The sequence below is a fragment of the Belonocnema kinseyi genome, chromosome 2 (assembly GCF_010883055.1).
Source record: "Belonocnema kinseyi isolate 2016_QV_RU_SX_M_011 chromosome 2, B_treatae_v1, whole genome shotgun sequence".
NCBI lineage: Eukaryota > Metazoa > Arthropoda > Insecta > Hymenoptera > Cynipidae > Belonocnema > Belonocnema kinseyi.
In genome coordinates, this window is record NC_046658.1 from 61,484,963 (window position 1) to 61,510,915 (window position 25,953).

General features: G+C 32.6%; 2 protein-coding genes across 2 annotated transcripts in view; one reads left to right on the forward strand and one right to left on the reverse strand.

The window, feature by feature from the left end:
• The window catches only part of LOC117168024, a 25,392-nt gene extending 20,415 nt beyond the window's left edge, over nucleotides 1-4,977 (reverse strand). The window contains exon 1 of the mRNA XM_033353343.1: nucleotides 4,678-4,977. Within this exon, the coding sequence (XP_033209234.1) occupies nucleotides 4,678-4,869 (192 nt within the window). The 5' untranslated portion in view covers nucleotides 4,870-4,977. The remainder of the gene's footprint in view (nucleotides 1-4,677) is intronic.
• Nucleotides 1-25,953, forward strand: part of LOC117168023 (nucleolysin TIAR-like) — a 1,157,331-nt gene that overhangs the window by 208,833 nt on the left and 922,545 nt on the right. The window lies entirely within an intron of this gene.

Genomic DNA, 25,953 nt, shown 5'->3' on the forward strand with positions numbered 1-25,953 from the left:
TAATAATTTAAAGTTTATTTTAAAATATATTTTTTGGAACATGGTATTTTTTATAAATGTGCGAGTGGAATTCTGTTCGTATAATATTGTTTGACAATGCGAAACGTAATCTGGCTTGGAACTGTCGTCTTAACGTTAAAAACCGAAAGAACAATTTTCCTATCGCTTGGAATTATAATTATATTTTTATAAAAACGTTAGAATATATAATAATTAAAAAATTGTATAATACACACGAGAACTTGACCAGACGAATTATCTAAAAAAATCCGTAGAAATTGCAAACCATATGCCGAATTAAAAAATTCTAGAATAATGAAATTCTGGACAGTTTACAATATTAGCGAATTTGAAAATTCCCGAATGATAAAACTCTAGACCGAATGCAGTCTAATGATAAAATATACAAACTAGAAAGTTGCCGCATTGCAGAAATTGAGAAAACAGTTTTGTGATCAATAATATTTATTTATTTAATAAAAATACAAGACTAAAATATTTTATTATATAAATTTTGTTTAATGTTTAATTTTTTAAAATTATTGTTTTAATTAAAAATAACAATAATTGCATAAATATGTGATACAAACAGAAATTTAAAACACGTGAGCTTCAAATGAAACAAAATTTGCAGGATTCAATGTAGGCTGATATAACGCGTCTTTTATTTTTTTAAATAATAATTTTATTTTTGCGAGCGTTTTCTGCAATGTACAAAAATACAATGCACATTTTCAAATAACTTTTTTTATCAAAAAATAGATTTGTTCAATTATTGTTATTTTATATTCAAACAATAATTTTGAGAAACTTTAAACATTAAAAAAGTTTTTTCGTTGGTAAAAATATTTTATTCTATTAAATAAGATTTTGTTAACAAACTATTTTTTAATTGTTCAAATTAGAGAGTTGTCTAGCCCGGATATTGTATAATTCGGAAATCTTCGGTCGGCAATCCTCAAATTCGGTCAGATTGTAAATTGTCGAGAATTTTCCAATTCGGGTCTTTTATATTTCGACAATGTTATAATTTCGGAACTTTTACAGTGATGTGGGAATTTTATTTTTCGGAAAAAGCGACTGAAAAATCACGAAAAATAAAATTCCCGACACTGTAAAATTCGTAAATTGAAAAATAGCTAAATAAAAGAATTCCCGAAATTCAATTCATTATAATTTAACGATAAAAAAAAGAAATTTTAAACCTGCAAACTAAAAATAACGCTGAGATTTTGAACCCGGGGGGGGGGTTAACTCTCTTTATTTTTAAATTCAAAGATATATATATATATATATACATCAAAGATGTGTGTGTGTGTGTGTGTACATATATATATATGCATATATGCATATGTATGTAACGGTCTGAGAAGACGGCCGGATACTAACTTCCATTTATCACAACGCTGATGAAGGCTGGTGACCTTGTCAGCATTAAAACAAAAACACAAACCCAAGACGACTCTCTCGGCTCCAGGTTCCAGGGAACCTTACATAACGACTTCGTGAGGTTCTTCGCTTGGGGTGATTGCTAGAGAGATTGATCAGCAACCTGGGTCGGAGCAGTGTTGCGGAGCGAACGTGTTATTTACTTAAATAGCACGAGAATTCTGGATCAATCTGAAAAATCTCTATCCCTTCCACACACTACTCCTTTCCCCTACCGAGTGAGTCACGCCTACCCCGAAAGGGAAATGGCTTAATGGTGTAATAATAATAATAATAGTCCCGAAATATAAAAGTCGAATTGGAAAATTCAGGAAAATAAAATAAATAAAATTCCAGCCAATAACATATTACCGAATTTTAAAAATCACCAGAGAAAATGGCTGAATTATAAAATAAACGAACTAGAAAATTCCGGAATTTAAACAATTAAAAAAATTGTTTATTAAATGTTATTTATTTATTGAGAACACAATAATCGAATATATATTTCTGGATGAAAAAATTTGTTCGAAAATGTGCATACTATTTGAAGAAAATATAAAAAATTTCTGAGAAATCGAATTTTTTATTAATAAAAAAATAATAATAGTAATAAAAATAAATTTTGATATAAATCGTTGTTGAATTGAATTCTGCAAATTTTATGCAAAAATGTTATTATGTACGTACGAAGAAAATTTAGGCAGAACATTTTTTTCATTCAAAGCGCACGTGTTTTTTAATGTATTTTTTAATACAATTTTTATAAAATTATTATTCAGGTGCCGGAGGTTTCCTTTATTTGGGATTTTTCATTCATCCCGTTCGGACTTTTTTTCAGTGGTCCCATATTTTTATATCTTCTCTTAAAAGTATGTCTTTTTTTAAAATAAAAAGTCAACATTTCAAAACATTTAAAAATTATGTACTACTAAAGTTATGTACTTTTTTGAAATAAAAAATCATTTTAAATCTACCCAGAAAATTTTATTGTTATCCCAATATTTCAAAATTCTTGAGAAGCTCCAAATTTTGTTCTTTTCTTTGAAACATTCAGAAACCTCCAGCTTATTTGATTTTTTTCTAAATTAATGCTTATTTAACTGTTCTTTAAGAATTAAAATGATAATTTTTACATTCTCATCAAAAATGAGAAGGTATTAGTTTTTAATGAAAAATACCTTTTTCGGATTTTATCAAATGTCGACATTTTGAGGCCCCTTGAGTCGGATTGGATTGTGCTTTGACACGCCGATTTTCTATTTTAAGAATTGTATGTAAAAATTGTACTATTTTTATTTTTATAACAAATATTTTTCTTTAATTAAATTGTTGCAATAAAAGTGTTTCGAAGAGATTTTTTAATAATCTTTCGGGGAATAAAATTAGTATTTATAGGTCGACAAAGATTTATTTGCATTACCAAATTTGGCTTTCGTCTAAATTTTTTCAGTTGTTTTTACTATAGTACAATTTACGTTTGTATCTCGGGCGAAAAAATCCATTCAATTGTTTGACCAATATTCTTTGTAAATCAATATTTTTCATAGAAAAATACCCCGAGTGACCTTCAATTATAATTTTATAAACGGGAAAAAACCACATTTCAATGTTTTCTATAAAAAACACAATCCCTGAGTGACAGAACGAAATCAGAAACAATAAGAGTTAATTTATTCAGGAACAGGCTTTTTTAACAAAAATGACCTTGAGTCAAGCTTTAATATATATTTGATCATTTTTACAAAAATCGGGCGTTATTTTCTTATATAAAAAAATAATTTGTGGGGGGGGGGGTGACAAATGATCAAAAAATAAATAAAACTTCAAGTTGTACGATTTAATTTATAACTAAATAATTTGAGAGGTTTCAATCTAAAATTATCGAACACTTTCAATTCAAAAATTCAGATGACATATTTAAATAGCTTTAAATTTGAAATTATTCAATATGCTTAAGACTACAAATTAGTCTACACTTTTTCATGTTTGAGCTATAATTATTCCATTTTAGAAGTTATAAATTACAATAGTGAAAAACAAATAAAATGTTCTAATTAATTTACATTTAAAACAGAAAACCTTTGTATAATTCAATCTAAATGCAGCTGCATACATTTAATTTGAAATACGTTGAATTCAAGGTATATTTTAAAAAGAAAACTGAAAGCAAAGGATCGACTTTCAAAGAAATCGAAAGAAAGTGACTTGCTGGATTGCAAATGAATATGGAAAATGGTGTATTTTCGCATTTTTAAATTTTAAATTAAAACTTTTTCGCGTTGTAACAATTTCAAATCCCAGAATGTTATTTTTGACTTAACCTATAACTTGTAACGAAAATTCTGAAAATTCAAACAATAAGGCTATATTCTGAAAATGAAGCAATTTTAACGTTAAAATTCAAGTTTTTAAATTGAAGCCCTAAAAATTTTCAAATTTTAAATTATTGTAATGTAAATTGTACTGGTATCTTAAAAGAGTATAAATAGTTCTTAATTTAGTTTTTAAATTTTCTGAAGTTTACCTTTTTTACATACCTAGATGTCAGAAAAGCCTACCCGTGACTAAAATGGATTAGAAAAAAATCGCAAAGATTCAAGAATATAAATTGGATGTAGAGCGAATTTAAAAATTTTTAATTGTGATTGACTTTAACTTTGTGATATCAAAAATTTCCATATGATTTTTTTTATTAATACTGTAGGAAAAAGTTAACAAGATCGAGCGCCGAAATTATAATTAGAGCAAATTTTCTGTAATTCTATGGGGGCGGCTGAAATATCTCGAAAAATAAAATTCCCGACTCGGTAAAACTCTCTGTCCCGAAAAATACAATTCCAAAACTAATAAAACTCCGGAATAGTTTATAATATTGACGAATTTGAAAATGCCCAAATAATAAAACTCCCCAAATAAAATTGTTTCTTAATCAGTATTAATTATTTATTAAAAATACGATAATAAAATATTGTTATCAAATAAATTTCTGTTTAATATTTAAAGTGTTAAAAATTCTTGCTTGAATTTAAAATTATACAAAAAATTTTACCGACAAATTCATATAAATGTAAAACACGTGTTTTTTAATTAACATTTCGATTTTTCGGAAGAACTTTTGTGATTTAAAAAAGACGATATACATTTTCAACCAGAATATCTTATATAGAAAGATACTTTGTTTTAATTATTGTTATTTTAAATTTAAACAATAATGTTTTAAGATTTGAATATTGGCATTGAACTAACCTCATCTTCACCTCTTCCTTGGCAGTCAATAAATTTTATGTTCAGAAAAATGACTCTGGCCATGAAGAATGAATCCGTTGGCTGAGAAATTTCATACTTCACTGAACAATTAGATTTATTCAAAGAGTTCTTTAACTCTGGGAGCAATTTCTCTTCTATCCACGTTTTTGTATTTGGCTCCTGTTCACACATAATCGTTGAAAATGAAATTCAATATATCACACAGAAAAAAGAGCAACTTCACTATCTGTTTTCATTGTCTATAGTAAAGCATAGATATGAGACCTACGAGAACAAATGGTACGGCGATTTGCTAACCTCAATGTATAATGCAATACTGCAAGTATAGACATAGCTTGTGCGCATGCGCTGAACTAAAGCGCTTAATTGCATTGCTTACGAACTGTGTGATGTAACAAAGAGTGTAGAAGTATAGGAAATGGTCTGCTGATATAATCATTTGCAAATCTCTTGTCACCAGAGTGCTATCTGCAGACAGGGTTATCAGAGGCTGCAATATAATACGAATAGCAGCTGTTGTTGCTGTCTAGTGCATCCCCACACGCAAAAGCACTTCTAACAACTGCAAGTACCAGTCGCTTATGATAATGCATAGGAATAGAATATTATATTATGTTTAAACATCTTTCGCGTTATCAAATATTCACTGAAACATTTTGAATTCGTTTTTTACATTCTCATCAGATAATGTATTAGATTTGTGTCAAATTTGACCCCCTCCCCCCAGTTTTTGTCAAATGGCCACTATTTGAGACGGCTTGAATCCGTAAAACAGGTTTTTACGAATGTGTCTGTATGTCTGTCTGTATGTCTATCTGTATGTATGTTCCCACAATAACTTTTGAACAAATTAATTTATCAGATTGGCCTTTCTTACACTCTTTTAGTGTCCTAAATTAAAGGTCAAGTACGTTAATCAAATATTTTGGATACAAATTCAAAAAGTGTGAAAAATTTTAATATTATCGAGACCATTTTTTTTTAATTAAAAATTTTTCTTTATGGACGTTTATAGTATGGAAAAATGCAAACAATTGATCCTAGTGACTTTTTTCGTAACCCCAAAAATTACCAGAGTTGTAAAATTTACACACTTCCAAAAAAGCGATAAAAATTATCATTTTAAACCAAACAACGCACGACCTAAAAAAGTTAAGAGAAGTAAAATTTTGCTTTTTGAGTTCCCTACAATATTAGAAGAACAACTTTTTGAATTGCCTTAAAAAGTCTAAAACTTAAATTTTTACATAAAAATAATGGAAAATCCAAAAATTACATTTTTTGACCAAACTATGCAAAATACAGTAAAAAGACGTTTTGACAAAAATTTTGCAGTTGAAAAAGATCTACAAAATTGCTAATTGCTGCCCGCTGCCTGGGCATGTTAAGTTTTGAAAACATTCATCTATTAGATTGGCCCTTGGTACACTCTTTTAGTGTCCTACATTAAACGCCGAATTCGTTAGCCAGCCACTTTGGACAAAAATTCAAAAAGTGAGCGCATTTGGATTATTTTTAGGACAACTTTCTTTAAAGATTCAAAAATTTTCTGTACGAATATTCGTATCATTCCAAAAAATCTACCATTTGATTTTATTGACTTTTTTCATAAGCCCAAAAATTATCAGAGTTATAGCATTTACAAAATTCCAATAACACACGAAAATAATCATTTTAAGCAAAATAACGCACGATATGAAAAAAGTCAACCGAAGAAAAAATTTTATTTTTGAATACCCTAAAAGATTGTCATAACAATTATTTGAAAGCTATTGAAAAATGTAAAAATCAAATTTTGACAGCATAAAAAATACTGGAAAATCAAAAAATACATTTTTTCAATCAATAACTTCACAGTATTTCAAAGATTCTCAAATTTATAAATGCACCTGAAAGAAGGGCCGAAAATGAAAATGAGACTATATAAAGTCCAATCTAACACAACGTTGCTGAAGGTTTGTGACCTTCTCAGAATAAAACATCCACCAGCTATGACTCTCGGTCGAAACAAATCCCCCCCCCCCCTCGCTCTCATTAATCGAAGTTCCGTGGTACTGTTGCTGTAACTAGACTTTCCACCCTAGAAGCGTTGCGAGTCTCTTTTATTTAATTATTGGGAGATGAAGCAATAGGGCACCATAACTGCGATGTAGAACACGATGCGGTAGAAAGTAAATTGGCAAAATCTGGGTCACTGAGGTTAGGGACATAATTTAAAAGTTCAAAAACAGTAAGGATGCTCAGTAGACCGTATGCGTAAATTGTAAATCATAAAAATAACATTGGAATTGATCAAATTCAGTTTATGGAAAAACCATAAAAGTTGTCATAACATTTTTAATAACAAAATTTTCTTTAAAAATGCGCATTTTTTTAAGTGACACAATGAAACTGCGTCAGTTATAATACAAATGCAAGTTATGAATTACAATAATACACATTTGAGCCCCTGGTAAGCAGAACATCCTGAGCGCGCGAGGCGAGTTTGCCTAATAGGTAAGGGAGGGGATAACGCGTTGCAAAGGGTCGCATTAATTCGACAAAAAAATTTTAAATTGCGATTACTCCTGTATTAACTGTCGTATCGAGATGATTTCCAGATAGAAATTTTCGTCAGACTTTGCCACTTCTGATGAATATAGAATCATAGCTAATTCCGTACAAATTCAATTCCCAAACTAAGCACGAAATTTTCACAACTTCGAGCTCAAAAACGTAGCTATAAATTTTCGAATTGTCCAAAACGACCAATACTTATGAAGTTCATGTACATTAATCTATACTATATCCAAAATTCAGCTCGATCTGATTTGATTTGTAGAAATGACGAGCATAAATATGTGAATGCTCGACCAAGGTCGTGCCGATTTTGCAGTTCCGTCAAATACGCACAACGTGTCGCGACAGAATTTCATGTAAAACGTATACTTTCTTTTACTTTTCATTTATTATTTGTTCACAGCTTTTTTACACATCTTAACAATTAACTGCGAAGAAGTATCAATATAGGAACATGTTTTATATGCAACACAGCAATACATTTGAAAAAATTAAATTGAATACTGTTAAGAAAAAACTTCTGAAAGCACATTTTTGAAATACATCACTTTACATCTGTCAATTACATCGTTCGCAACCATACTTATTTTACAGAATCCGAAGTCTTGGAAGTCTCTTTTTTCTTGTGCCTAATAGTCATTTCACTCAAATAATTTTCGAAATATTGTTTGCCTTTCTCGTTCAAAAACTTCAACAGTGCCTTCAGGTCTTTGATTTTTTCAGGAGATAATCCCCAAATTTCAGGCCCTGAAACCTCAATCACCTCGTCGAATGTTATTAACTTTTTAATGTGGAATTTTTTTGGTTTATACGGAATTAGCTATGATTCTATATTCATCAGAAGCGGCAAAGAATGACGACAATTTCTATCCAAAAATCATCTCGATACGACCATTAATACCAGAGTAATCGCGATTTAAAATTTTTTTGTCGAATTAATGCGGCCCGTAGCAACGCGTTATCCCCTCCCTTACCCACTAGGCAAACTCGTCTCGCGCGCTCAGGATGTTCTGCTTTTTAGGGGCTCATTTATGGAAATAATATACAATTTCAGGGATGAACTCGAGTGCAAAGCACGAGATACGTGATGAGAATGTGTTCGTTAAAGCCAAAGGAGGTTTAGCAAAAGAGAGTTCACAATCACCAAATTTCTGTTGTCGATGCTTTGATCTTTAGTTTTAAAAAGTCTGTACAAAAATACTGAGCACGTAGCGCAAGGTTAACACATTATTGAGCCCGAAGCGCGAGAACCAACATTCGTGCGCTCTAGGCACGCTCACACTAGCGAGTCGCGCGCACCTCGCGCGATAAGAATGTGCCGGCGAGGCGAGCAAATTTTTCTATTTCTTTTGTTTATTGGACAGAACTATATGAAATACATTAGAGTGGTTCTCATTTACACTTGGTGTCAGTTTTAGAATTTTTCTGCTCTCACCCCCTCCCCACAGTTTTATTCGAATGCTAAAAAAATCAGCAAATTCCGTATTTTAGTACATTGTAAATTTTAGGGATCCCGAATAGCATGGAACGTGTAAAATGTCCGCCACTTGGGTACGTTGAGCTGAATATGGTATCCATATTATAAACTGACAGTGATGTTGAACTATGCATCTTTTACGCTTTATGCGATATTTATTGTTAAGAATAAGAATAAGGGTAATTCCCATTTGGAACGCGTTATTGAAACATTCTACATTTTACAGATTTAGATATAGTGGACGTTCTACAAACATTCCGGGGTATTAGAGGTGAATAACTTTAAACGCCTCTTCTGTAAAACGAAAGAAAGCCCCAGTATAGAGAAAAATTTGATGAATGACGTTCTTTAAATTTTTTTTTATTAATAATCATTAATCGGTGATATAAAAGTAGACCGACATCTTTTAACTAATTTATAATCTTTTAGACAACTTTAATTTGGTTAAACATTTCTTTTTTCAGGTGAGTCGCGATTTGAACCTTTTTTGCAGACGTTATGCGTTCCTTGTGTAATGACAACAACAAAGTAATTTGTTTAAAACGTTTTATAATTATTGAAATAATTGGTGCTTCTTCACGGATAGAGTCTACCCAGAAAAAGCAGAAGAAATATTTTATCTTACCAAATTTTCGACAAACTTGAATATTTTCACGCACTACTTTGTTTTATAAGAATACTTGTACAGGTTAAACCCAATTTTAATTTTTTAAACAATTTCAGTTTGCTTAAATGTAACATAATATAAATGTATTTAAAAAGTTATTTAAAATAATTATGTAGTTGTTATAATTGAAACAAAGTTCTTTTTTAAGAAATTCTTAAACAAATCAAAACTGTTGAAACAATTAGAAATTATTTAGCAGATGACTATATATTCTGAAATGCCCGATCAATGATGAATTATGAAAAAATCAAAAACATTAAAAAACTGCAATATTAAAAAAACTTAAAATTTTCCAATCAGGGGGTCTTCTTTGGGAACCCATAAGAGTGGTTTAAGGTCATTTAAACTCAAAATTTATAATTTATTCTTATTTTCCGACATATTATAAACAGTACACTTCAATAAGGAATTATTTGTAACATATCATCGCATTTAAATTGTTAAATCAATGGGAAACTTCATGGCGTTTGCTCGACCCATAAGTATTAACGGATTTCACTCAAATACAAATTTTTTTTCAGAAATTTGAACAAAACGAAGGGCTGAGAATAAATATATTCAAAAAGTGAATAATAAAGCCACCCAGCAAAAATTACATTATGAGATTATATATCAACGGTGTGAATCAAGCAGCAGGTTTCTCTTAAATCTAATATCAAGTCTGCTAGAACATTTGTCAATTTAGTTTCATCATTATAATCAAAGATTTCACAAAATGTGTTCCTTTGCATATACAGTCCTCCAAGAAATTGACCATACAAATCATTGAGTTTATAATCTACCTGCTTCTTTTCGGCTCTGCAGTAAAGTATCGGAGTAAATAATGAAAATACAAAGAACTTTTCAGTCCTATGTTATTTGGAGGCACTGAACAATAGAAAAGGAGAAAGGTCTACGGATGGTGAGCCATAAGATATCATATGGCAAAGTCTGTGAGCTTCACTCTGATTGCACTGTTTTTTTCTTGAAGAAAATGTTACTTCTTCCGATACTAGATACTTTAACAAATTACATAGCTTTCTTGGTTTAATTCCTATGATTCTGGATACAGGGGACTATTTAAAAAAATTGGATTATTCTGTTTAGGCACGTTGCCAGTTGCATAAACTTGAGGAAGTAAACGTACAGCTACTAAAATATATTTAGTGCTTATTTTCTCCGAACTGAGGAAATAGCCATCGAAAAACGAATTTCAATATGAAAATATGCGTCAATGTTAAAACATTCGTGTAGGAGTTTCTCATCTGACGGAAGCTTTACGACGAGGTTTATTTAAGGCAAAGAAGTATGAGTATTTATCATAATACTGTTAATTATTATTCATATTACATTTTAAGATGCATATAATTTGACATCAAATTTCTTTAGGATAAAACTGTAAATATTGAATAATACGTTCCTTTAATCAAGAATTGACTATTTTCTGTTTTTTAAATATTATATTTCACATTAAATAAGAATAATTGTATTTACAAAACTTGCAATTAATTTGATTGAAAAATTATCTGTAGTAAGCGATGGATGAGAAAAAACACATTTTATGAATTATTTTCAACATGAAGTTCAGTAAAAAGGATTACGAATTAAATATAAAATGTCAATAATTTGATAACTTTATTAATCGTTTATCGATTCAGCTTTAATATACAATAGAACTAACCTGGCTATATTCGGCTCAGTACAATATCAATATGCAAACCAACACCTATCTCTAATTGATTGTCTAGATTACCGTACGTACAGATGGGATCGAAGCACTATTAAAGTTCGACTAAACACTGTGTATTAATTAATAATCATCGGAAATCCATGGTGCATGCACTTACTAAGGACACGGGATTTGGAAGTGGGGCCAGTTTACGCAGATTTATTAACCAATGCTTCCATATTTCATGACGAGATCGCCCGTCAGTTGATGGCAATTAATGATTAGAACATAATTACTTGATACTATCCAGAATGCATAATTAATATTATCGAGAATAGTGTATCGTCGCTATCGAGAATTAGGGATCCGTGAAGCGATATGGAATTACGGTGTGTAGAAGGTTTATATGTTGTACGGCTTATAGCGCCATTTTCGATTCAGTAGATCGATCGTGTAACTTTTAACCGCATGATTTTCATCTGAATTTGACCTAACTGACCAATCGACTTGTGCAGCTTTAGCGCAGATACACGTGAAAATTATGTGGTTGAAAGTTCACGTGAACTATCCCCTGATCGAAGAATATAATAGGCGAGGATGGTTTGGGGAAATTGGGTTTAACCAGAACCTGTCTGGCCATCGTGCCGTTAATTTTATGGCTAGGTAAATTTGTAAAAAAAATGGTTGAAGAAAAATCTTTGGACTTTGTATTATCGTCTTAGATATGAGAAAAAGTCAATTAAAATTCCTAATCTTCCGTATTCATAAAGATTATTGATCATTATTCGAAGAGCATGTAATATTCAAACAGCAATCAAAAAAAGGAATCGAAAATATCAGGAACAGAGTTCTGAAAACTGAGTGACAGACAGTCAATGAAAACTCAAAACACGATCATATCATCGCACGCTTAAACTCTTTGAAAGCTTTCTCTCTGTCAAGATTTCAACCCTGCCTCAAATACCTAAACCCATGTATTCTACCACGCGGATTACCCACTGATCTATCGAACCACTTGGATATTGGTAACAAAATTCTTGACCAGATACTCTTAGGCAGCGTCGTATCAAGTCGCGCATAGATCCTAAACCGTCTTGAAACTAAAAGTTGTTGAACTGAATTTTTGTTAGAAAATTTCAATTTTCTGCTGATTAGTGCGATATAGTACGAGAACGTCTTATAAATTCGACTTTTTAATAATGTTGATGTTCACTAAACAAACATTCTTATGTTTACAGTGAATTAATTGAATACATTGTGCGTTACTCAGTAGCCATTTGTGGAACTAATTATCCTGACTGTGCGCTGGAGTTTGGAACTAATTAACTGCCGCTAGCTGCATGGTATGGTAAAAGCCTATTCACGTTTCTGGGGGCGTAATAGGCTCATAGCATGGTGGTTTCAAATAAAAATGACTCAAGAAACCATGCAGAAATTTCCCCTGTTGGCCCTACTACAACAACGTGTCGGTCGGTTCCCGGCCGGGCTACCCCTGTCTGGGTTTCATGGACAGAAACCGGTCGGGAGCCGTTCGGGCTACATTTGTCTCAAATCACAAAATCGGGAGCCGGTCGGTTACTGGCCGGGCCTACTGGGATAATTAGAACGAGGATGCATATTTTACTCACGTTGCGTTATTTCCTTCATGTTTGCAAATAAAATGAAGATCGGTAATTGAATTGAACTTGTTTGAGTAATCAGTTTGAAAACCCCACTTAGTTTGCGAATAATTATTGTTTTCAATTAAACTATACTGTTGTGAATACATTTTATTCTTTCTTCCTTCCTTACCTAAAATCACTACGTGGTTTGCAGCATGACACAATTGCTACGAGATTTTATTATCAGTGGTTGAAATTCTACTCCAATTTCATCGACAGAATTGGTTAACTTGATTTGACCTTTAAAGTTTACCGTATTATTTACGAGGAGTCTTAAAAGACAAAACAAGTTACCAACTTGTTGCCTAAAGCAACTTTTTTTAACCGTTTTGTGTCCGGATTACCCGACCGGATCCCGGCCAGTATTCAAGCCCGAATCCGAATAGTTTACTGTGACTGTTTAGCCGGATCCCTAATTGGATTTCTACATAGGACGCATGATGAAAGAAAACAATTTTCTGCTACACAAAAACCTCTATAAAACTTTGGGTTTATAATTCATCCAATTTAAAAAAATGTATATTTTTTACACAGTTTTTAATGCGAAATAACATTTCTTAAAAAATAATTTAAGACATGCGGAAAAAATTGAATTTTACTAACTTTAGGAATGATTTAATTCTTTTTGCTTTATATATTTGAAACATTGAACAATGATCTAAAAGTAATGAACAATAAAGAAGAGTCAAGTTCAGAAATCTTGTAATGACCTCAGCGACTAAAAGTGATTTCCTGCCATACACAAAATGTAATTAAACCCAAAATTCCTAATTTATCCAGTTTTTATAAGATACTTATTGATTTCTTTTTAATTGTGAAATAACTTCTCCTTGAAAATAGTTCAAAATATTAAAAAAAAAATTAATTTAATTTAATTATATCGTAAAAACAGATTTAATAAAATTAATTATTATTATATTCGGGACAAATTCTTTTGCATAAATTCTTTTTAAAAATCATATCCTTCCCTTAATTCAGATCTTGAGAATAAAAATAAACTTATTTATTACTATATTTTGCATAGATGAAATACATGTTTAGCAACTTTCCCATATTTGAAAGATTTTACTAGCGGGAATAGTCGCCTTTCATCTTTAGGTTTAAACAACTTGTTAGATAAGGAGCTCCGTGAATAAACATTGCACACTTAAAGTCCCTAAGGTGTGTATATACGACGATTTAATTACTCTGGAGACAATGACGTGGTGGCGACACAAAAAAGATTCACGTCTTCTAACTTCGTGCTTTTTTTGCCATCGGAACGTAGCAAAGTGCTCGTGAAAGAGTGCGTGTTGGTTAATGGTAACGTGTTATTACTCGATTACCAGGTTCGAGTGAATGGGCTTATGATTAATGATCATCGTCAACGTACCATCGTTCCGGATATGCTGGCAGTGAAACCATAACCGACCGGTTTGCCTAAATTAGAAGACCTGTAACTTACAATGCCGCAGGTTATCAACTGGCAGTGAAGCTTCCTCTCGATGAAAAGAGATATTTCGGGTTTCACTCGTTTTTCTACGTGTTTCTACGAACAAATTCTACGAACAAACCTCAGGGGCAGCAATGGGATCCTCAATCTCACCTGTAATAGCCAATGTCTTTATGGAACATCTAGAAACTAAAATCTTTAACAAAGCCAAACCTAAACCAGAATTCCGGTTCCGTTACGTTGATAACACATGTTATCTGGCAACATGGACGAGATGAACTAAATAAGTTTTTCGATTTTATCAATCAATTACACCCTAATATTCAGTTCACCATGGAAATAGAACAAAACGGAAAATTGCCTTTCTTGGATGTATTAGTTTACAAAAAATCTGATAACACATTAGGACATGAAGTTTACAGAAAACCCACGCATACAGATACTTACATGCCTCCTCCCACCATCACCCATCTCAAAAATAATCGGTCATCAACTCCCTTGTGTACGAGGTGTGTTCAAAAAATAAGGTGACTATGGTTTTCTCAAAAAATATTCATTTACTCCTCAATATTTATGTTGTCCCCTTCAAAGTAATCGCCCTCAGATATAATACACTTGTGCTAACGCTTTTTCCAATCATCGAAGCACTTCTGATAATCATTTTGTGGTATAGCCTTGAGTTCTTTCAGCGATGCAGTTTTTATCTCCTCAATCGTTGAAAATCGATGTCCTTTCATGGGTCCCTTCAGTTTTGGAAAAAGAAAAAAATTACTGGGGGCCAAATCCGGTGAATATGGAGGCTGAGGCATGACTGTGGTACTGCTTTTGGTCAGAAAATCTTCCACAAGCAACGATGAATGAGCAGGTGCATTATCGTGATGCAAAAGCCACAAATTGTTTTTCCAAAGTTCCGGAAGTTTTTTGCGTATCGACTCTCGCAAACAGCGCATAAATTAAAGGTAATACTCCTTACTGACCGTACGACCTGGTGGAAAGAATTCGTGATGCACTACGTCACGGTAATCAAAGAAGACAGTGAGCAAAATCTTCACATTTGACCGAACTTGACGTGATTTTTTCGGTCTTCGAGACTCAGGATGCTTCCACTGAGACGATTGGGCTTTAGTTTCGACGTCATAACCATATACCCACGATTTATCCCCAGTTATAACCCTTTTGAGAAAATCAGGATCATTATTGACTTCATTCAACATCTCCTGAGCGATGGTCATGCGATGGATCTTTTGATAAAAATTAAGCAGTTTTGGAACAAATTTCGCTGACACACGTTTCATGCCCAAAAAGTCCGAAAAGATAGTATGGCATGAGCCAACCGATATGCCAACATCTTCAGCAACTTCTGTGATGGTAATTCGGCGATTTTTCAACACCATTTCTTCCACTGCTTGAACGTTTTCATCTGTTGTTGACGTGCTGGGACGTCCAGGGCGAGGTTCGTCTTCGACATCCTCTCGGCCTTCTTGAAACAGCTTGTACCACTTATACACATTTTTCTTACTCAGAGTAGACTCACTGTATGCAACTGTCAACATTTCAAGAGTTTTAGAGCACTGGATTCCATTTTTCATGCAAAATTTAATTCAAACTCTTTGCTCCATTTTTTTTGAAAGAAGAAAATCGCCGAGCACACCAAACCCTTCTAACCTTTTACGCCTCTGCCAGAAAAACAACACGAGGTATATAGTCAAAACTGTGAACATATGATCGTGACGAATGTACCAAAATAACAACAAAAAAATTTTAAACTTGAATTTACGTAGCCCGCGAAAATTGAAAAGTCACCTTACTTTTTGAACACACCTCGTACAGAGCTGTCTCCATAACAGACAAAGATAACTTACAACAGGAATTACAAAACGTTAAACAAATCCTAATACAGAGCGATCACACAAACAAACAAATTGATAAAGCAATCAGAAAACACACTCAAAAAAGCAAGTCAACACAACCTACGAAAGAAGGAGAGAGAAAAATGACCACCACCCTACCCTTTCCAAGGTGTCACAGAACAAATAGGAAGAATTCTCAATAAACACAACATCCAAACCATATTTAAACCACCTGCGAAAATAGGACAACTACTACATAAGCCTAAAGATAAAAAGGCACCCTCCTGTGATCCAGGAGTATATAAAATACCTTGTTCTTGTGGCAAAGTCTATATTGGAGAAACCGGGAGATTCGTGAGCCAACATATGAAGGAACATGAAAGTAAAGTCAGGCTAAAACATTTGAAGCAATCAGCACTAGCTGAACATCATATCGAAACAGGACATAAGATTTTATTTGATGAAACAACAGTCATTGCAAAAACACACAACCAATTTCCAAGAAAACATAGAGAGCAATCGAAATCTTAAAACACCCTAATAACATCAATAGGGACAATGGATATAATACCAATCCGATTTGGCTTTCCGTTTTCCCGGATTTAAAAAAAAAGACTTGATTAGTCAATCAAGTTCGACCAGTCCCCACGGTGGGGCGCTTTGGACAATCACAAGCATTGTAGAATGTATACCTAAGAACATCATGACCTGATACCTCAGTTTCAGGTCAGCCCTGAAGATGTGAACTGCAATGTTCACGAAACGTCGGCAAACAATCCGTAGTTTTTTACACGAGTGAAACCCGAAATATCTCTTTTTATCAAAATGAATCATCGTGAAAGCATAAAATCTATTATCAAGTTTCCTCTTATTTTACCCTTTACCTTAAATCCTAATTTAACTTCCATTTCTCTAAAGTTTTAATTAAAGCTGGATCACTGAAGAAATGAGCAAGCGAGAAAGTTTAATGCTATACAAAATAATATTGGGGGTTCGGCTGCTCAAGTAAAACTTGAAATCCTTTTAAACCGAGTCTCCAAAATATCTGATATTTGGCGATATAAAAAAAGATATCTGCAGTCGGTAAAAAAATTTTAAATAACAGGAAACACTGTCACATCTCATGTGCATTATGTTTCTTTCCCGAATGACTAATCCGTATAATTTTAGATTCTTCTTCAAACATTTTTCAGTGCAATGCCATTAAGTCTGTATTATAACGTAAAATGTGCATCATTAACACATTGTTTCAATTTTTTGTTTTTCAGTCGTAATACGCTTCAAACTAAAAACTTCCAGATAAATTAAAAAAAATGTATTTTTAAGTTTAAAAATAAAAGGGCAGTATCCAATGAAATCATAAAGAATAAGGTTATTTATACAAAAATTTCAGGCCGCATAGTCACGAACAAATCTTTGAACGTCGCGTCGCTCAAAGTTCAACCCATGTGGAAAAGGAATTCCGACTTTCAAGCCGAAGATATTATATCCCATTCTTATTGCAGCCAGACAAAAAATATTTATCACACAAAAAATAGTAAATAAAAAAGTTGTTTTTTATTCGATAAATGCAAAATCGCGATCGGTGAATCGTGCGCACGAAACGATTGGAGGTTCGTGTATTTGCTGCGTCGAACGCTATATCACTGGTTGATCCTTCATTTGGTGTCACTGGTATATTTAGTAACGCTATTTTCGTTGATTCGCTTACTGGTTCAACCAGTCAAAGTGGATAAATCACCGGTTTATCAGTGATAATTCAAAATAATAATTCAACCAGTCGCAATTTCACTGGTTCAGTTTAAGTGATATATTACAGTGCCATTCTGTATAAATAAATCTAGCATAAAACTATACAGTAAGTAGTTTTTCAGGTTTTCGCAGTCAATCTTAGCAGAAATATAAACAATCTCATACATAAAAAATATTTAAGCTTCTGCTCGTTGGTTGGGAACGTAACTAATAAGTAAGAATAAAAATATAACGGAAAATGCGTTCTTTATAATACTCTACAGAACATCAAAGTTTTCAGAAACCGAATATGTCGAATGTGTTTTAAATGCTTTTTGAAAATAAGAAAGTCAAATTCGTATATTCAGCCGGAATTTCAAGGTGCGTCCTCTGTTGTAATATAATCTTTTTTATGCAAAATATCCACATTTTTCCACTGTTGTACTCGTTAATTTTATTAGAACAAGGGCTTTAGTGCTCTTATTTCTTACTAAGCAGAGCTTTACATTATAAAATAGACAATTTCTTTACTTTTATCAAATAAAATTTTCACCGTGACATAAACACGTATTATTAATTTAAAAAATGTATAAACTTTTTGACGCCTCTTCGAGATTATACTATATAAATATCAGTTATAAACTTCACTCAAAATTACAAAACTATGATATTTGACCGTTTGCGAAGAAAGGGACCTAATATACAGCAGCTTCCTTTGAAAGGAGGAACGGATGAAGGGGCTGGCCAACACACGAACTCCATAATAGGCCCTGACTCTGCAGTTGAAAAACAATTAAAATTTGTCAAATATAAGAATAATAATTTTTGTAATATAAAAGAACATATAAAAAACTATCGATAGCTTTAAAAAACTAATAATCAAATTTTTCCGCATCAGGTGCGTTTCTTCGCGGACGGTCACATAATTTTTGAATCATGGTTTTATGATTTTTCAAGCTCTCAGATTCAGACTTCCTCGTTAGATGTTGTTGCATTTCTGCTACATAAAATTTTTTTAGGCCGTAACTACAGATTTATGTCTATTTTAGCGTCAGTGTAAGCACATAAAGCTGAACAAAATCGTAAAAAAGATTGTTGTTTCCAAGCAAGTCATGCGAAAGTGAAACTCCAGGCTAAGAGTAAACATAAGAAGCGCATTATATCATCGTTCTTAGGGGTCCTTCAAGAACTACGTCACGCTATTTTGAAAACTTTTTCAACCTACCCCCAGCTTCGTCACAGAGTATCAAACGAAGCTTGAAATTCACATGGTGACGTGACTACACAAATGAGTGGCAGAGTAAATCTTACACTTTAATTTTCCCCGTTTTAAGATTTTAACTCAAAATATATTAAACTTTTAACAAAATGGTTGTATTTCAAACAAAACAGGATTAATTTCCTTACCAACAGTTTTCTATCTGAAAGCTCGATTTTTTTTAGAAAACAGTTGCCTCTCAAAACCAAAAAGATGAGTTTTCAATCAAGAGAGATGATTTTTTATCAAAGTATTTGAATTTTCAACGAACAATAGAATTAATTTTGGAGTACAAAGTTGCGCCCATTACCAAATAACAAATCTGTATAGAAAAAGATCTGAAATTGTAAAACAGAATACAGTGAAACTTACATAATTCAAACACCCAATGATTTGAATTTTCGATAATTTGAAGCTTTATTTTGCCCCCTGTCTTTTAATGTCAAAATACACGATAATTCGAATTTTTATATTTCAAATCAAATTTGACGTCCCGAGAGAGTTTACAGTCTCCATAATTCGAAGTAGAAGAACTTTTAATTATATCCTGTCTCTAAAATGATTCAATCCAATCAACGTTGTCTGTTTAGTCTAGTAAGCTTTCAAAAGTAGTAGGAGATAGTAGGAAGTAGGAGCTAGGAATTTTATTATTATTTTTTAATATTTCTTATTTTTTTATAACTTTATCGCCCAAAAACTGAATTTTTTTATGATTCGAAATTTCCATGATTCGAATTTTTCTACTCCCTGTTCTTCTTCGAATTATGAAAATTCCACTATAGTTGTATTTCTAAATAAATTGTTGCATTTTTTATCCTGCAAAGATAAATGATAAACTAAATTGTCCAACATCCAAAAACATCAATTTCAACCATCAGCTTTTGCATTATCAATTAAATAATTGAATCTTCAAGCTCAAAAGACAAATTTTGTAGAACGAAGTTGAGTTTTCAAATAAGGGATATGAATCTTCGATTAGACGAGAATAATTATTAACAAAGCAGTTGAATTTTCGATCAAAAATATAACTTTTTAACAAAATGATGAATTTATAAGAAAAAAAAGATTAATGATCAACTAAACGATTCCATGTACGACCAAATAGTTGAACATTAAAACAAAAGGGACGAATTTTCTACAAAGTAGTTACATTTTCAAGGAAATATTAGAATTTTCGAACTATAAAGATGAGTTTTCAAAATATGGAGATGAATTTCAAATAAAACGGTTAAATTTTTTACTAAAATCATGAATATTCAACTAAAGAAAATCAATAAGGAAGGATTTTAATTTCGAATAATAAGACAGTTGAATGCAAACCAACAAGAAAATTGTCCAGCACCCTAGTTCATTACTCAACCAAATAAAGTTCACGTTTAACCTTACAGTTGCATTTTGCATCTAAAATGATGAAATTACTTCCAAAATGACAATTTTCAGCAAAGAAGTTGAATTTCCAATCAAAACAAATTTTTCAGTTGACAGAGAAAAATATGTCAACCAAATTGATGTGTTTTTAAAATCTAGAAACTCAATTATTTACAAAACAGGTCAACTTTCAAAATTGTTTTTTAAATAAGTTATTTAACTTTAACTCAACAAGTTAAATTTACAATCAAAAAGGATAATTTTTCACTAAAAAGATGAATTTTTAACATAATACAGGAGTGTTAACCAATTACGCCATCAGGCTTTACAAAATAATTTCTTGTTGCTCCTAAATCCACAGGATGACGTTGATCTGCATCTTTGTAAGCGTTCACGCTTCAAATCCGAACCGAAGTGGATTTTTCACATTTTTCCATAAAATTTTGCTAACATTAATCAGCAATATCTCACATGAGGAATTAATTATATAATTGCCATGGTCGACAAAATAACATCAATTATTAAAAACAAGCAGTTTTTAGCTAAAAATAAAGTATTTAAATTTTTACCTATAAGAAAATAGTGTTAAGGAAAATAGTTAAATCGCCAAACGGATAGTATAATATTTGACCCAAAGCGATGAATTTTCTACCAGGAATATAATAGTAGAATTTTTAATAAAAAATAAAAAAAGTGAACAAGTTAGCTTTTATGATAGATTTCTATTATTTCAGTCTGTATTTCAGCGAAAAAAAAGAAATAAAGGTCGAAAAAGTTCTTTAGTAAAAAAAAAAATAAAAAGATTGAGGAATACAATTTAAACATAGTGTGAAATATAACATAGAATTTCTATTTGTTGTATCTAAAAATTGTATTAAATAATTGAAAATGATATACAGGGTGTCTAAAAAGTCCCGGGACGGTTGGATATTCCCTCGGGTAAAATATTTTTCAAAAAAGTGAAGGTCATTCCTCAAGTAAATTTCAACGAGTAATTCAATGGTGACCTTCATTTTGACCTTGAATTTGACCTTCATGGCTTTTTGAAGGTCAACTTTGTTTTTTTAAATGGAAACTCCCTTTTTTAAATCTGCAATCGATGGAGCGGAAAATTCTACGTTCAAATACGTACCCAAGTCATAGGTCGATTGTAACGTTCAAGGTCAGTTAGAGGTTATTTGAAATTAACAAAGTTTTCCAAGAGGTCAGTGTTATTCCTGAAGTAAGTTTCAACGAGGAATTCCTTGGTGAGCTCTGTATTGATCTTGGCTACAGCGTTTTGAATATTGTGAAATCATAAGGAAATTTTTCATTAAAAGTTCCAAGCGTTCTGGTGAGTGTTTTGTTTCTACAGTGCTGTGCCATTTTTCGATATCTAAGTCAATACCTGAGGCGATACCATAAGTCCTATACCGTTTTTCCATACCAATATTACGAATTGAAACTCAATTTACATATTACGAGTTTATACTTACTATCTTTCGCTAAAAGATTATTATGACGCAAGCTAAACTTTCGGAACGAAAGAGGGTATCTGTATTAATGTGCGTGGTTGGTGAGATCGAGTTCGATCTTATGATTAAGTTCGTTTGCTTTTTAATCGCACTTTTCGTAATAGAGAAGGGTTAAATCCTGTCTCAAAATCAACAATTGAAAGAACTGTATGGCGCTTTATGAATCATAAATCTATCAAGGATCTTCAGAGAACTGGTCAGCCAAAATTTGCAGGATCTGAGAAGATGCAGATGGACATAGACCAAGCATTTGTTGAAAATCCACACCTTAGTTTACGTCGAGCTAGTGATGAGCGTGACGTTGTTCCTAAGACAGTGCGAAATATTTTAAAAAGCATTAATTTCCATCCTTATAAAGTTCATCTGGTACAAGAGCTCATTGAAGACGATCCGACACAAATCCTGTTTGGATGTTGAAGAGTCACACACAATATCCACAAAAGATTAATGTTTGGGCCGATATCTTGAATGATACATCGATAGGCCCTTTCTTCATAAATGGTAATCTCAATGCCCGTGCATATGAAGAGCTTCTCAGAAACCAAATTGTACCAAGAATAAGGGAGATTACAGGCGATAAATTTCAAAATATTTAGTTCCAGCAGGGCAGAGCAGCGGCTCATTACGGTAGGGAGGTTCGAGCATATTTGGATACTCAGTTCCCTCAAAGGTGGATTGGAAGAAGGGGTGAAATTGATTGGCCTGATCGATTTCCTGATCTGACGCCTCTCGACTATTTTCTTTTGGGTTTTTTAAAGAGCAAAGTATACTCAACACAACAGCAAAGCTTAGACGAATTGCAGAATCGGATTCTGCAACAGGCTACTTTGATTGATAGGGACATCTTCACTGAAGCGTGAGAAGCAAAGAGACTCACGCTGATCAAGTACCCTAAAACCTGAGAGGCAAAGGGGCGCACGCTAATCAAGCACCCCAAAGGGAATAGAATTTACTACGTCCACGTCGTTGTTCCTGGATAATGCTAAACGTAAACGTAAACTGCTTGGAAAAAACCTTGAAAAAACCTTGAAGATCATCACAAAGATGAATAAAGAGCTCATCAATGAATTTTTCGTTGAAATTTACTTCAGGAATTGCACTGACCTCTTGGAAAACTTTGTTAATTTCAAATAACCTCTAACTCACCTTGAACGTTATAATTTACCGACGACTTGGGTACGTACCTAAACGCAGAATTTTACGCTCTATCGATTGTAGATATAAAAAGGGGGTTTCCATTTAAAAAAACAAAGTTGACCTTGAAAAAGCCATGAAGGTCAACTTCAAGGTCAAAATGAAGGTTGCAATTGAATTCTTCGTTAAAATTTATTTTAGGAATGACCTTCACTTTTTTGAAAAATATTTTACCTGAGGAAATATCCAACCGTCCCGGGACTTTTTAGACACCCTGTTTAATACTTCACACTACATGGGGCTAAAGAGCTCGCACCGGAAAAAAATGTGACTTCTTTACAGAATTTTTTCCTTTAAATTTTGAAACCCGATTACATAGGCATCATGAAATCAAAAAAATCTCCTTGACCATGAATTTGGAAAATTTACATTCTAAATATACGCCAAATGATGCGTTATAAAAACCTGTTCTTTTCGTGAGGAATCGGACAGACAACTGAGCTCTACTAAAGTTATTTATTTATCACGATAGTCAGAAAATTGAAATCAATGGTTTTTTGTAACGTATAAATCTGTCCGTGTAAGAATCCAATCAAAGATTGGGCCGGCTCCTGGCCGGATAGCCCCGGTTTCAACCTGGCGGTGGTCGGGGAAACTGGCCGGATTCCGACTGAAAAGGTCACGGTAAACTGTTCAGATCCTAGCTTAAATATTGGCCGAGAACCGGGCGGGTAATGCGATCGCAAAGCGGTTACCCAATGTTGCTTCATTCGAAAAATTGATAACTTGTTGTATTTTTGAAGGCTCATCGTAAAGAATACGGAGAACTTAAAAGTCAACGAAAAAATGAATTCCGAACAGTATAGTGTAATTAAAAATAATAATTATCCGCGTGCAAAGTGGGGTTTTCAAACTGATTACTGAAACAAGGTTGATTTTAATTACGGATCTCGATTTTTATTTGCAAACCACGAAGAAATGGGGCGACATGAGTGCAATGTGCATCCTTGTTCAAAGTGCAAAACTGAAAATTACTGAGTTTCTGCGCAGTCGCCAAATGCAGAAGGCGATATACATGGCGGTAAATTTGAAAGTGGACAGACCAAACATTGGCTCCAAATAGATAAAATTGTAAGGTTTCTGCGGTTGCACATAGCAGAATTAATAACCGTTTTATTTAATAAGTTAAAACATTACAAAAAAATTTATGCTTTTTTAAAAATTTAAAACAGCTCATATCTGTTTTACTGATCTAATGAATCTTTAAGTTATACTTTTCAAATAATAACTCATCTAGCATCCATAATTACGTTTTTGACAATGGCACGGCTCTTAAAAAATGTGTAATTTCTACAAAGAAATTATCATGACTAATACCCGGTCGGCTCCCGACCATGAAATATAACCAGGGTTGGCCTGGCCAGTAACCGGCCGGCTCCCGACTTAATCATTCGAGAAAAATGTATCCCGACCGGCTACTGTCCATGAAACCCATCCAGGGGTAGCCCGGCCGGGATCCGACCGCAGAAACCTTGTTGTAGTAGGGTCAACCGGAAAAATTTCTGCACGGGTGCCTCAAATAAAAATACAATTCTTTAGTTCAGTTATTATTTGTCTATGATTAAAGTAATCTGTTGGTTTTAATAGGCGCCTCACATTATTTGAAGCATTTAACACATAAGTGATTTACGCGTTTTATCAGCATCTTTTTAGATATGAAATTGAGCATTCATATAAAAGGCGAACTTGGCATCAAATGCGTGTATGTGGCGTAGTATGAACTACAATTATGGTCATCACATGATCATAATAGTTCTTCGCGTACGCGCATTCGCTGTAGCTGCAACACGATTATAGAACTCTTCAACTTTACCTCAAATATCAGACGTCATGGGTGCTTCAGAAAAAATTGAATTTCGTCTGATCGTTTTTTCGACTACGTTTTCTCAAGATGTAAGTAATTTTATATAGCATTTTCAATTTTTAATATAAATTCACCAAAAATCATACCTATGTTTTAAAATGTTACGGCTACTGGGAGAGCTAGTCAAAGCTATGTTCATTATTTTTTTCTGAAATTTGGAATTAATTACAAAATTTGGCCAGGATATCAATTACTAAATTAGGTATGAAATTTTTACGCTGATCAATATAAATAAAATATTTTAAAAATAATAATAAAATGTACATTTAAATGTTGGTTTGACTCGATTCTAGGTACATTTTTATTCTAGTTTACATTTTGTTTAAATTAAGCTCGAATACCCTAGAAGATAGTATATAGTAAATGAGCAATAATTCAAGTTTTATATTATATTTTCTGTCTCCAAAAAAGTTTTCTTAATAATATTCAACGTGTTTTAAAGCCAGAAGTAACCGTTTTTGGAGCCCGCGAAAGGCCTCTCCATAAGATCCCATGTTTTTCGACACGACTTTAAACAGTGATAATTCAAATTTTAACCTGGAAAACGACTCTAAAGAAAGCATTATGTAAAAGAGCACATATTTCTCTGTAAAAAAAACAATTAATTTGAATGATTTTTCATCTGATCGAACCAATAGCCCCATTACCTTAATTACGTTAATTTTCTAAATTATTGATTTTTTAAAAATTTTCTTAAATTTTGAGGCTCTTAAGTTTGAATCATTGTGCGAAATTATAAATAATTGTAGTATATAAAATTAGTAAAAACTAGTTTTCATTATTTTTTTCTCTTTCAGAATGGCTGGCGCACTAACTTCTAGTTTTAATTTGCGCAGCTGCCGAGCGGGTGTGCGAACACTAGACGCTTCTTCAGATGAAGACGATAATGTTGGCAGCGATTCGGAAGGAGACGAGGACGAATTTATTTTCTCTGATATTGAAAATATTAAGCTGTAATGGGATAATCAATTTATTGTAGAGCAAATCATACTGCATCTTGATGCAGTATGAGTTGGATGCAGTACTTTTGCG